This window comes from Pleurodeles waltl, chromosome 8 (assembly GCF_031143425.1).
Source record: "Pleurodeles waltl isolate 20211129_DDA chromosome 8, aPleWal1.hap1.20221129, whole genome shotgun sequence".
NCBI classification, from domain to species: domain Eukaryota; kingdom Metazoa; phylum Chordata; class Amphibia; order Caudata; family Salamandridae; genus Pleurodeles; species Pleurodeles waltl.
Genome location: NC_090447.1, coordinates 781,214,983 through 781,229,110, shown reverse-complemented (window position 1 = coordinate 781,229,110; position 14,128 = coordinate 781,214,983). Strand labels below are relative to the sequence as shown.

The 14,128-nt window shown below is 46.2% G+C and overlaps 1 protein-coding gene across 1 annotated transcript in view; it reads right to left on the bottom strand.

Annotated features, from left to right (window-relative positions):
* LOC138249558 (uncharacterized) overlaps positions 1 to 13,595 on the bottom strand; it is a 38,895-nt gene extending 25,300 nt beyond the window's left edge. Inside the window, 4 exon segments of the mRNA XM_069203504.1 lie at positions 6,981 to 7,178; positions 11,705 to 12,896; positions 12,898 to 13,318; positions 13,363 to 13,595. Coding sequence (XP_069059605.1) covers positions 6,981 to 7,178; positions 11,705 to 12,896; positions 12,898 to 13,318; positions 13,363 to 13,595 — 2,044 coding nt within the window.
* Between the last annotated feature and the right edge of the window lie 533 nt (positions 13,596 to 14,128).

The following is a 14,128-nucleotide window of genomic DNA, read 5'->3' as shown; positions in this document are numbered from 1 at the left end:
GGCTGCTGTGGTGTTGGATACTGATGGGGGAGGTTCTGTGATGGAGTGGGTGTGGGCTGGGGTATCAGACTGTCCAGTGGTCCCTGATGGGCCAGACAGTTCATCCAGATCCAGTAGTCCAGAGCTGCTGTCATCACTGGGGGTATCTTCTGGAGGGGGACTGGGTAGCCGTGACACCTCCACACCGCTGAGATTGGCTGGGGCACCTATGGGTATATAACGTGTGTGTTACACTACATGTCTGTGACATATTCTGCATCCCTAGCTTCCCCAATATTGTTGTTGTTGTCCTGACACCTTTTTTTTATGTATGTGGATGTATTGTGGGATTGTTAGTTTTCCATGCTGTGCATGCATTGATGATAGGTGTACATGCAAGGCTGGGAGGGATGTGCAGGCAGTCGGTGTGTTTATGCACTGTGTGGAATGGAGTGGAGTGATGGGTGTCAGGGTGGGGGTGGTGGTAGCATGTGGGTATGGGGGATAGGTAGTAAATATTGACTCACCATTGTCCAGTCTTTTGGCAACTCCAGTCAGTCCCTCGGGATGCAGTATTGCCAAGACTAGCTCCTCCCATGCTGTAAGCTGTGGGGGAGGATATGGGGCTCCAATGCCAGTTCTCTGGATAGCGAGCTAGTGCCTTGCTGCCATGGAACGTACCTTCCCCGTAGGTCATTCCACCTCTTCCTGATGCCGTCCCCTGTTTGTGGATGCTGTTCCACAGCGTTCACCCTGTCCACAACTCGCCACCATAGCTCCATCTTCCTTGCAATGGATATTTGCTGTACCTGTGCTCCAAACAGCTGTGGCTCTACCCTGACTATTTCCTCCACCATGACCCGCAACTCCTCATCAGTGAAACAGGGGTTCATTTGTGAGGAGATTGGTGTTGTGTGTTGTGCAGTGTGTGTTGAGTAATGCGGTGGGGTGTGGGATGCATGACGGATGAATGGGTGTTTGTGGTGTGTGTGTAGTTGTGTCTATGATTTGCGTGGTTATCTCTTGTTTTTTTATTAGGAAAGGATTGTGGATAATGTGGGTGTGTGTTTTATAGTGCTGTTGGTGGGTGGGTGTGGTGTGTGTATCAGTGTTAGGTGTGTGTTTTTGGTATTGGCCAATGTTTTCTTGTTTTGTAATTGGGTGGTCATTCTGACTGTGCCAGTGTTTAACGCCAATGGTTTACCGCTGTTGAATATTCGCTGTGGTGATTCGTGGATCATAATGTGGAGGGTGTTGTTTTGTTGGGGTAACAATATGGGTGCTTGTACCAACAGTTTAACACTAACCTTTGGTCTGGTGGATATGTGTTTTTGGCAGTATTCTGACAGTTTGGTGTGTATGTGTCATAATATGCTGAATGGATGTTCATCTCCGCGACGGTATGTTGGCGGCTGTCACTGGGCGGTAACCTGGATTTACCACCAATGTCATAATGAGGGCCTATATTTGTAATCATGATCGTTTGATTTGTCTTTTGCATTCATGTAAGTCAACCCCCATCAAAAGAAAGGAATACGGAGAGCCATTGACAAGAAGGTGCTGACCCTAGGGGTCCATAACCGTTGGAGCCCCCACTGCAGAAAGTGGTGGGAGGACCTGAGACTCTGGGCCGAGAAGATCACAGAGGCCCAGCTGGGGTTGTCCTCCCAACATGGGCAGAAAGCCTGTTAGACCATGACCCCCCTAATGGCCCACATTAGGGGGTGGCCTATCCAGAGCTTGATGGGCATTTGAGGGAAGCACAGCAGCCACGGGGGTGAGTACAGGGTATATTACTGCCTGTCCCACTCCCCTGACTATTATGGATGTGTTGTGTGTCACACAGTGGAGGAGATATTGTTTGTGTTAACATGTCATGTGTTTTGTACTGACATGCCTTGCTTATTGGACCAGGGAACAAGGGAAAAAAACTAGGAGAAACCACTTGCTCTGAAAATATCATATATGGCTGTGTACAGTTAACAATCATATACTGATTGAGTTGTAGTGTGTATAGTTTCTATGCAACAGACCGCTTTTCTTCGGTGTTCCAGGGAACAGGTTAGTAGTTGATGGATCATTGTCCTCAGTCATGTGTCTGTGCAAATGTGTATGTTGGCATCTTCCACCCAGAAGCACGTTTTCTCAGTGTATGATGGTTGCAGGTGTCTCACTGCAGTCTGTAATATGAAGGTGTCCAACATACATGTGATAGGGCTTACATTGTCCTTTGTGGCCGCTATAGATCACTACTTTACCTTGGTAAGTGGGGAATGACAATTGACATGAATTATGTGCGATCACTGTTGCCAACATTCCTAGTGCTTACATGTCAGCATGTGCCTTTTTCTCTTTAGGAAACATTTGTAAGCTGCAGTTTCATGCAGAATCTTCCTATGTTGATGGGATGATGTCTGCATTCCCTCACCTATATGTGCATGGCAAACTGTTTGTGGAATAGTACATTTACAATGGGTGTATATTTCATGTTGTGCCACATACAGGAGTGTGTCAACATTGTTTATTGGCCAACACATTCCCTCATGTGTCATGACATGTTATCTGGCATGTAGCAATGAGGGACATGACAAGTAAGCCTAGAGTTTAGAGCCACAATGTGAATATCTTTGAGCTTGATGTGGCATCATGTGGACAAATGCACTGCACATGTGTAAAGATTAAGGTATGTGCCATGACTGTTGACATGCATCATGGAGTGACTTACAGGTATGTTTTATACCTGTGTTTGGGTACAAGCATATATCCACAGACGGACATCTGCATTTGCATGACCATGATGAGGATGGGGATGTAACTTCCCACTGGGCAACATTTTGTGGGTCTCCTACAAGTCCTTGCTGCTTCTGTGTCCCTCCAACATGCATAGGACGGATGGCTACTGAGGCACTGAGAATATGTCATTGTAAGGGGTGCAAGACATTAGTGGTGATTACCCTAGGGCTTGCTGATGCGTTGTGTTGTGTTTGTGGGATTCTCTCTCCCTGACATTCTGGCCTATTGGACATGTGTACAGTGTTCATTTCCATGCCACATGTGTGGCCTATCTGTACAACATTGATACTACCTCCTTGACTCTACTGGGAAATAAATAACTTGAAGTGTTAATTGTTGATCTTTTCCCAGTGTGACATGCGCATTTCTATGTCACCTTCTCCAAACTATTGTACTTTTGCCATTAACATGGCTGAATTATGGAGCATCATTTCTTATTGTAGGGTCATGATGTATGTGACAAATGGATGTGGCATGGCCTTGTGGGGGGGGTCTGCGGGAATGGACTTTGCATTGGCCTACATTTGTATGCCAACAGATAACTGAGGCCTGCTCCATGGGGCAACTCTTTGTGGGTGATGGTGTCTCCAATTGTTTGACTGGTTATTGTGTTTGCACAACTTCAGCCATGAAATTGCAGTATTGGGTGATCCTGATCTTCCTGTGGGCAACTGCCTACGGTATGGCCCATGTACAGGTCACTTTGGTGGTGTATGTTGATGGGACCTACTTGACATCATGATCATGCTTGGTAATCAAAGTTGTTCAAATGTGTTCCTGGACACGTGATGACCGTATTCCTCTTTGTCTTTGCAGCGTCAGCACAAGTAAGTGAAGGAGACACAGCAGAGCCATGTGGGGAAGTATCTGGCCATGTGATCTTGGGTCAAGACAAAACTTACACAGAGGGAACCAGTGGCCCGGAGGGCAAGGGGAGTGCCACTGGGAGACCAGAATATCCTCATCATCAGATTCCTCCTCTAGTGGCCACTCCCTAGTGGTGACGGACCCACTGGGAATCCCCCAGTACTATCCTTGTCTGCCACCCACCATTTTATTATCGCCCTCCCTGTGGCTCCCCACCCACTTGGCTGTGCCCACTCACCCAAGAGGGTGGGTGTCTCCTTTGCCGCATGCACCTCTGCCCCAGTCCTTATTACTCCTGCTGCCCTCAGTGAGGAGGCTATTGACCTCCTGAGAAGTACCCTTGTGGGTCAGTCAGCCATTGTGAATGGCATCCAGTGATTGGTGGCACAACTCCAGCAAACCAATGCATTCCTGGAAGGCATTCCCAGTGCACTGTCTAGCCCACAGAGATCTTTTCAGGCTCTGGCCTCCTCAATGATGGCAGCCAGTCACCCCCCAGCTTCCGTACTCCCTCCACCTCTCTTTTCCCACTCCAAATACCCCTTGCCCTACCTACCCAAAAGACACAGACTGATCAACAGACATCCATCTTATCAGCAAAGAGAAGCTCACACAAACACAAGTAGCACAAAACACACAGGCACGCACACAAACAACATCCACCAACAGCAATAGTCACAACTTCCCTTGACACCCCCTCGCACCCAGCATCACACACACCACATCCAGCATACTCACAAGCACCACACCAACAGTCAATGACACACCCCCACACCCATCAAACCTGCAGACACCATCCAAGCAGACCACCAAAAATCCACCACATCCACCACACCTGCACACACCACAAGCACAGACACACAGATATCCACCCTACCTGCAGTGACCACCCCAACAGCCACACACCCAGTCACCACTGCATCCCCCAGCCTTTCCACCTCCCAACCCCACAAGACACACAAACACCTACACTCACCCACCAAATACAAGCAGACCTTCCATAAGCATGCACCTACAACATCCATACCTACACAGCATACAATCACTCCCTCAACCCCCAAATCCACCCCACTTCAAATTAACTGTCTCCGTGTGTCTTATCCAGGTGACTGATTGACATCTGATCTGTTCGATATAAGTCAATAAGGACGCTCAATGAAGGACCACACGCCAATTATGAACACAATTTAGCTTTACTAGAATTTCAGGAAAATGTATGCATTTGGCACATCAACGAAGTAGAATGAAAACCAGCAATAACGAGCATCTATTTATATATGAGCAAATAGTTAATTGACAGATATAAGCTTTAACTGTATACGAAACGCATATTTTAATTTGTGCAGCATGCTCACATTAAGACTTTCAGGAAGCAAAATATAAATGAGCAGAATATTTCAGAATATAAACATAGTGCAAGCATAATAAGAATCAATCATAACAGAGCAGAGAAACAAAGGCCTTTCATCCCTGGGTGGAACTTAACTTTATCCACAAATGCTGGGAAGCCCTCTACCGCCTGCTTGGACCTCTCTTCCCCTCGATCGTCACGGTCTTTGAACAGAAAAACCAGGGAGGCAGCGCTGTGGGCTTGGCGATGGCAGCTTACACAACCCCATCTGCTAGCTTCAATCCGTTCACCCGCGCGTCAGTGCTTAAATAACTTGAAGCTTGGATTCTATCCCTTTCTCGCATCTTCTAGCTATGTTATCAGCACATGTCCCTTGGCTGCTCTGCCGTTCCCTAGCCATTGTTTTTTCCGTCTTTTTCCTGTACTCCCTTTCCCAGGGTTAGGACGACCTTCGTGTCTCTCTCTTACACATCCTGCTTTTTACACTTTCAGCTGCGGATAATTTAATCTATGGAATGTTGGAAAACAAACTTGAAAACGACATTGTGGACTTTTCCACGTTGTTTCAGGTTTCAGCAGGCATCACGCTCATCTGCACTGTTCAAGCTAATTAACCCTTTGCGTCACAATGTCTTCCGCATCTTTCCCTATACTGATCACTGTGTATCTAAAAAACTTTTTTTGTTAGACCTTGCCATTTGCCCTGTTTCCTCCACCACCTGCACCAGACCCAAGAGGCCCCCATCCACCTCCCAGGCTGTCTCTTCCAGCTCCTAGGCCTCCCCTGCCCCCCGCAAGCACCCATACCTCTCCCCCCAAGAAGAAGCCCACCCCTCCCAAGAAGAAGACCACCCCTCCCAAGCCCAAGACCAAATACCCCCTCCCAAATCTGACTGCCCACCCCCGGGTAGTCCCTGATGTGTCTGCCTGCCCCCCTTGATGCCTCTTCCTGTGGTGTTCAATGGCAGTTGGGAGTCAAGTTTGGCACAACACTGTGCTACCTTAGGGCACATCTCTATGGACTGGCAAATGGCCTTTGTTCTTTGATATTTCCTGTTGAATAAACCCAACCAGTTTGTTTCCTTGGGTATACATTTGTCCTGCAATTCCTTGTCTACTTTACTATTGTTCCTGATTAACTTGTGTTTTGTGGCTACAGTTTTCCATGTCAGTGACTGCATATAGCTCCATATGCTGTTGTTTGCAGTGTGTGACTTTGTGGGCAGTGCTGGTGTCCCCCAACATAAGGATATATGTTGAGACTATATATATGTGTCACACCGCGGCAGACTGCGTCGAGAGCCGATAATTCGGCTTGGGGCATGGCTGCTGTTCATAGCAGCCGGGCATGCCGCGCCTGTACTCTGCTTTACTTTATCGCTCGAGGCCCCAAATAGGGCATGGGGCCTAGGTGAGTATTGGGTGTGGCGTGCCCTCAATATTTACTTGTGCTCCTTCCCCCACACCCCTCACTTACCTGGTGAGCCTGTCCTTTTTCTTTCTTTCTTTTCTTTGTCTTCCTTCCCTCGTGTTTTTATGTACATATTCAGCTGCCATGCTCTTTCTTTTTCCCAGCATGCCTTCTTTTTCCCTGCATGCCTTAGGAACCTTTTTCAACATGGTGTATTTTCTCTATATGTTCCTAAGTTTCTTTCCCAGTTCAATATGGTGACTTTCTACGTCCTGTTGGTCATTTCCTGTTCTTGGGTAAATAAGGTGAGTGATTCTTGTTCTCCTTGCGCTGCAACACTTCCTTTGGTGGTCATCTTTGCTACTGCTACTTTTTTCTCAAGTTATTTTTCCTCGCTTGTTCCAGCTTCTTCCAGTATTATTTTTTCCTGTTGGTAGACTTACCTTTTTTGCTTCTTTTTGTTCCAGGGAGTTCCTGCTTTAGAGGTTTTTTCTCTGGGACTCCTTCTGGAGGGCATGGACTGCTTTTTGGAGTTCCTCCGTCGGCAGCACCGTGGCTACCAGAAAGGGCCGCCCTTACCTGGGGCAAGGCAGAACCTGCAAGAATCAAGCCCTTTCTGCAGTTCCAGTGGGCCAAAGACATAAACAACGAGTAGCCCATGATAGATTGTAGCGTCAAACGAACCAGACATCGTCAAGCAGAATGGAGAATACCGCAACGACTGCTGCAGAACCCAACCAGTCACTACTCTTAACTTTTCAACAGCAAGCCCAGGAACTGCAACAATGAAGAAATGAAAATGCAGCTTTATGACAAGCCCTGGCATCCCGAATCACAGATGTTTCCAGTGTCTCTACTACTACGCCTCGTTTCTCAGGAGATCTAAATAAGCTACAAGAATTTCTCGATGCTCTGACTCTCTATTTTGCCTTTCGACCAACACAATTTGCGCAAGATAAAATAAAAGTGGGTTATCTCATCAGTGCCTTGTCTGGTCCTGCCTTGGCCTGGGCGACTCCATTAGTAGCCCCCAATGACCCTCTGCTGTCTGACGATTCAGCTTTTGTCACTGCATTTAAACAAATGTTTGAATGCCCAGGATTGGAGGCATGAGCAGACAAAGCTTTATGTGACATTCAGCAAGGTACCCAAGATGTTCTCCAATATATAATACGCTTCCGACAATTGGCAGCCGAGACGACATGGGTAGAACGTACTCTGGTGACTCTTTTTCATAGAGGTCTACGAGACAAAATAAAGGACAAATTAGTACATTCTGCTACAATGGACGATTTACGAGACTTGATGGATTTAGTGCTCTCCATAGAGTATTGTCTTCAAGAACGTCATCTAGAAAAGACAAAGAGTCGTGGACCATCTCATGCAGGAAACCCACGTACAATCATCCATCATCCTGAAAAGCCACCACCCGCATTAAAGGAGACAACAGAAGGGGAACCAATGCAAATAGACACTGCTCATGGTCCTCTCTCTACTAGTGAACACGAAGATAGATGGAGAAAAGGATTATGTCTCTATTGTGGAGCTGCCAGCCACTTGCTCTGCACTTGCCCAGTCTGTCCTATGAAGTCCTCGGGAAACGCCAATTCCCATCCTCTGTAAGAAGGGAGGAGACGGGATCTTCTGCTATACCTTCAACCAGTTCTTCCAAGGAAGATGCCACTGTCCTGTTTCTGCTACCTGTTACTCTGAAATTACCTGACAGTTGAGAAGAAAGAGCCTTGGCATTATTAGACTGTGGAGCCAGTGGAATGTATATCGATGAGACCTGGGTCAAGAAACAACAAATTCCACAACTATCGAAGGACGTTCCAGAACAAGTGCATACTGTAGATGGATCCCTTTTATCATCCGGTCCTGTAATCAATACCACTTCTACTCTAGTATAGTCATTAACGTAACACAAACAATCAATAACCAAATTAAAGGATGTAACACTATATTCAGTGTCTTTGTAGCTCCTGGTGCCCAGCCCATGAAAATATCATACCAGTGGTGCTCAGTTACTTGCTAGATGCTTGAAGCAGTGTGCCTAAGCTGTTTGGCATCTATGGTCATCTGTATGACGGCATACTTGGTATATTTAGCTGCCATATCAAATTTAGCAAATGTGACTTGTGCTTACTGCCTGATTGCCTCTAGTCTGGGTAGCTTAACAACAAGCGGGATGTTCCATTCTAACTGTGCTCACATTTGCGTCTGTAATGTGGTTCTGGTGAACTTAGTCGGTCGGTATAGAATGTGAGTGCTTATGTCAATAATGCTTGTAATATTGCACATACACATTACTTGCTCTCCGGTGGTTTGTACAAATCCGTTAATGAGTAAGGGATGATTAGTAATGTAACATATACTCTCTGTCCCTATCTGATATAAGATTGTGCCATTAATAGGATAAGGTAACCATTCACATTCTCCTGGTATTGGGTGAAGGCATGGATCTAGCACCCGTCCAGTGTGGGTACATACCCACCCCTTAGACCAATCTGCACATCTTGTGGGATCTACAGTGTGATTTGTTTGATCAATCCACTTTTTGTCAGTATGAGGTATCCACCACTCTTTACCTATCACTATGGGGAGCAATATAAAGGGGCACCATATTTCAGGAGGAAGATCACTTCTTGCTATATCAAAATGAACATAACACATTTCTCCTTCACAGTGAAACTGTATGGGCTTTACACATATTTCCTCAGGCAAATGCAATTGTTGTCTCTAATATTCACCCTGAAGCTGTCCCCATTCCGCTTTAAAGTCTGCATACTGTTGATTAACAATACTTTGCCATAGTATGCACTGGATGCCCTTGGACACTGCTTGTGTGTTTTGTAAGCTTTTTCCAAATTGCTCATAAGTGAAATTATGCCATTGTCCATCATGATACAACCCTTGCAGCATCTTCCATACTTCTTGTGAGTGTGTGGGCCCCCATTGAGAAATTACTTTTATGGCCTCTCCTGTACTATATCCTGTAGAGGATAGCTTATTCCTAATGGCTTCAATATCAAAAGAATTCAGGGCCCCTACCCATATTCCGGTGGCCCGGCTATCAAGGATCCTAGATCTCTTCTAATGTGTAGCTTTGGCAAGGGCCATAACTGTGGTGTTCATGGTGCGCATAATGGATCATACTTTGAGACATTCCCCTTGTCAATATTTATCTGTAACACAATACGGTTAATTATGCTTGCATGCAAAGCTTGCTTACATCCTATCCTATATTGAACTATGGAAACGTTGCCTAAGTTGCTAACCATGCGTCTTTCAGCTACATAAAACTTGAAGGCTGGTGGCTTAGAATATCGAGCTCCTTTGGTTCCATTGTTCATTGTAACAACCACCATATGTCCTGGTAAAATACTTTGTTTGTCAGAATAATCATGGGGCTTGCACGGATATGTCTGTGCTGGTGTAAAAGGTACAATGGTATCACAATATTTACATATCATGTTCAGTGTATAATTCAAAGCCTGTACTGTTGCTGGCATCCCCTGCAACTCGTGTAGTCCGTTGGCATGTCAGATTTGCTGTCCGGTTACCTTCCAGGTCACAGCTTTGGCAGCCATCCACTTGCCTCCAGGTACCTTTACGTTGGAAAGTGAAATCTTTCCCTGGTCATCAGTCACGTTAGCGGCTTGAGGTGCACAAGTGACATGAAGGTCCGTAACGATGTTCTCTGCTACATTCGGTGGAACCCAAACACCTCTTCCGGTTGTAATTATGACCGCAAACAGGAACCACGTCACCGACTCAGGTGTCATCATTTACGACCGTGGGGTAAGTCTCACTGTAGGTACAAACACAGGTACATTAGAGTTCTTTAAAAGTACAATGTACATACTCCCCACCCCTTGACTCAATATCTCTCCTGCGTCTGGCTATTTCCCTGGATGATGCACCCATACTTTTCTTCCTGTGCTTCCAAATCCTCCCTCACCCCTCTGGGTGTTATCCGGGGGGGGGCAGATCTGTCTTCAATATGGGGGGTGTATGCTTGTTCACAAATCAATTGTGCAAGTCTGTCATGTGCTTGATATGATACAGCAGCATTTCCTTGGTTAAATAATCCTACTTTAACTTCTCCTCTATAATCTGGGTCTATGACTTTCCCTGGTACTGACATTCCCTTGATGGCTGGGCTGGATCGAGGGGCAATTCTACCATATGTTCCAGGTGGTACTCTTACTCCTATTCCTAGGGGAACAGTTTTCACCTGTCCTACAGGTACTTCTCCATCCTCTGGAGCAAACAGGTCCAGTCCTATACTGCCAGAAGTAGCCTGCAAAGGTAATCAAGCTTGAGGGTTCATTTTCCAGACAATCATAGTATGGGTGGTCTCTTATCATGCCCTGTCATCCGAATGAAAAGAGTCTGCTGCCCAACTGGTCTGTTGTTCAATTCGAACAAGGCTTTGTCTAAATTGCTACTCCACCCTTTTAGAGTCTGATGTGCTGATAACTTTTTTAGATGTTCTTTCAACAATCCGTCATATCTCTCAATCATGCCTGCAGCTTGTGGATAATAACTAAGGTGCAAAATCCACCAAATTCCCTGTTCCTGCGACCAGTCCTGCACTGTTTTCCCTGAAAAGTGTGTTCCCCTATCTGTTTGGATCTCATAAGGTACCCCATAATGTTTTATCAGGTAGTTTAGCCCTTGCAAAGTGTACTTCTGGTCTGCAGACTTACAAGGCATACCCAACATAAGGCCAGAGTAGGTGTCCACCATGGTCAATACGTAGCTTTTTCCTCCTTCTTTTGGTAGCGGCCCGATATAGTCCAATTGCCACACTGTAGCAGCTGCAGTTCCTCTTCTGATATGGCCGCTAGGCTTCTTTTGCAGGGGGATTTGTCTAACCTGGTTGCATGTGGGGCACTCCTTTACTGCTTGTTGCACTTGTTCTTTAGTAACTGGAATTTGTCGTTGCAGTGCCCATACATAAGTGCCATTCTCTCCTAGATGTCTGGATGTTGCATGGGCCCAGTTTGCTAAAGCAGCTTCAGCTTCCTCATTGATGACCACTGTTCGTGTTTTGGCCATCTGATCTGCGGTATTGTTGAATAGAGATGCAAGTGAGGTGTCCGAAGGGCAATGGGCATCCACATGTCCCACATAGATTTGACATTTTTGCCCTTTCTCCCACATCTCTTCCCATAGCTGCTCGCCTCCCCAGATGGGGGTGCCTTTAATTTTCCATCCATCCTTGCGCCAATTCGGGGCCCAGCTTACTAATCCTTGTTAAGTGGCCCAACTGTCGGAGTACACAAATGTTTACTCACCGATGGGGGCCTGTTCGATCACTGCTGCTACCCCCTGCAGTTCTGCAAGCTGGCTTGATCCATTATCTCCTCCTCTCAGCAACAGCGTTTCTGTAGCAGGCTGGAATGCGACTGTTTGCAATTGTCTTTTTCCTTGATGATACCGGGCAGTGCCATCCGTGAACCATGCATTTTGTCGTTCCTCTTCCGTATGTTGTTCAAAAGGAGGGGCTGTTTTGAACGGTGAAGATTCAATTTCAGAAGGTTCTGGTGAGGTGGCCAATGCCTGCAAATCCACTGCCCCTAGCATATCTTCTTGTAACTTTGACACTCCTGCTGGCCCCGGCTTTGCCCTCTGCTGCAGGTACCATTTCCACTTTATGATGGTAGACTCCTGCGCCCTGCCTACTTTAGTGCCAACTCCTCCTTCTCTTATCCAGCCTATTAAGGGGACCCATGTTCTTAAGGTAACAGGCCGGTCACCAGTTATGCGTTCTGTTTCCACTAATGCCCAATATGCCCCTGCTAGTTCTTTCTCTAACGGGGTGTAATTGCTTATGGATGGTGTTAATCTCTTTGACCAGAATACTTGTGGCACCCTCTTTTTCCCTTGCCTCTGCCATAGGCTCCACATCACTACATCATCCTGTACAATCATTTCCAGCTCAAACGGGTCTCCTTCTGTGATGGGACCTAACACAAAATAGTTCTGCAATGCATCTTTTGCCCCCTCAAAGGCCTCTTGCTGTTCAGGTCCGCATTGGAAAGCATGCTTTTTTCGTGTGACTTGATATAATGGTCTCAGTATTAATCCTAAGTGAGGGATATGTTGTCTCCAGAATCCCATCAAACCAATAAATCGTTGTGCTTCTGCCTTAGTTGCAGGAATCTTTAACTGCTGTATCGTATCAATCACTTTATGTGGCATTCTTTTTACCGGCCCTGACCAAATAGCGCCCAGGAATTTCACCTCTTGTGTAGGGCCTTGGACCTTTTTTGGGTTAATAGCCCATCCTCTCTGCTGTAAGTACTCAATTAACCTTTCCAGTGTGTCTAAGACTTGTTCTTTGGCTTCCCCAGTGATCATGATGTCATCAATGTAATGTGCAAGTCGGGTTTTTCCTGCTGAGAAGTTGGCTAAATCTCTGGCTATTAGTCCATGACACAAGGTGGGACTATGTATGTATCCCTGGGGCAACTTCCTGAATGAAAAATTGTCTGTTCTGCCAGCTTATTGCAAATTGGTCTTGACTTGCCTCATCAATTTCGATTGAGAAAAAGGTGTTTGCTAAATCAATTACAGCATGCCATTCCCCCACATCTTTGCTCAACTGCTCCACTAGTGTGATGATATCTGGGACTGTGGCTGCCAAGGGTGAAGCCACTTTATTCAGTTGTCGATAGTCAACAGTCATTCGATAAGGATCATATGGTTTCTTTACGGGCCATATAGGAGAGTTAAATGGGCTCACGGCCATCCTGAGCACACCTGCATCTAGCAGCCGTTGAATGATTTCTGAAATCTCTTTAAGACCTCCAGGTATGCGGTACTGTTTAATGCACACTGGCTCCTTTGGAGGAGGCACATGTAATGGGCTCCACTTTGCATGCCCAATCAGAACTGTCATAGTTTCTCTATATGTACGCTCCTCACACCAAAAGTAAATGTTCCCCATTGCGTATCAATAGTTTTGCCTAGTAACAAATCCATGCCAATAATGTATTCTGGTACTTCAGCTATTAATACCTCTGCCGAGAACGGGGGTCCTTTACCAATTGACAATTTGAGTTTAACGGGTTTGGCCTCTGTCTCAGCACCCCCGTAACCATTAATGATCACACCCTTTCCTGGCAGCCTCTTAGGGTCCACATTTATCAGAGTTACTTCCGCACCTCTATTGAGCAGTGCCATAACATGTTGTGTTCCTTTTTGCCAATAAATAATAAGAAGTACATATGGCCGCCTGTCCCCGGGGCTTACCTCTTGCACTGCTCTGACTCCCGGGGTTTGGCCTGACCTTCATAATAAGGGGTCTGGGACTTCCCAGCCATCGCTGGGCAAGTCGGGGTATAGAGTTGAGACAGGCACCTTCCTATTTTTCCTTGACTCTGCTTTTTCTTAATCAGATTCTTCCATTGGTGGTGCTGAGGGCTGCTTTTCTTCGAATGCCTCCTTTTCTTTCTGTCTACGCTGCAATGCTTTCCATTTATCAAGCAGATAAAGGGTAGGCTTCCCGTCTATCTCCTCTTTCTTCACCCCAGCATTCAATAAATCTATCCACATCTGTCGTCTGGTCACCTTTATTGTAGACTCACCTCCCTTATACTTATTGTCTTGCCTCACGGCTCTTGCTGATTTATTGCCTGTCAAGCCCTTCCAATTGTGCCATTAATAATACCACATCCCCCACTGGTCTTCCCTGAGCGGGTCCTAGAAGAGCCAAC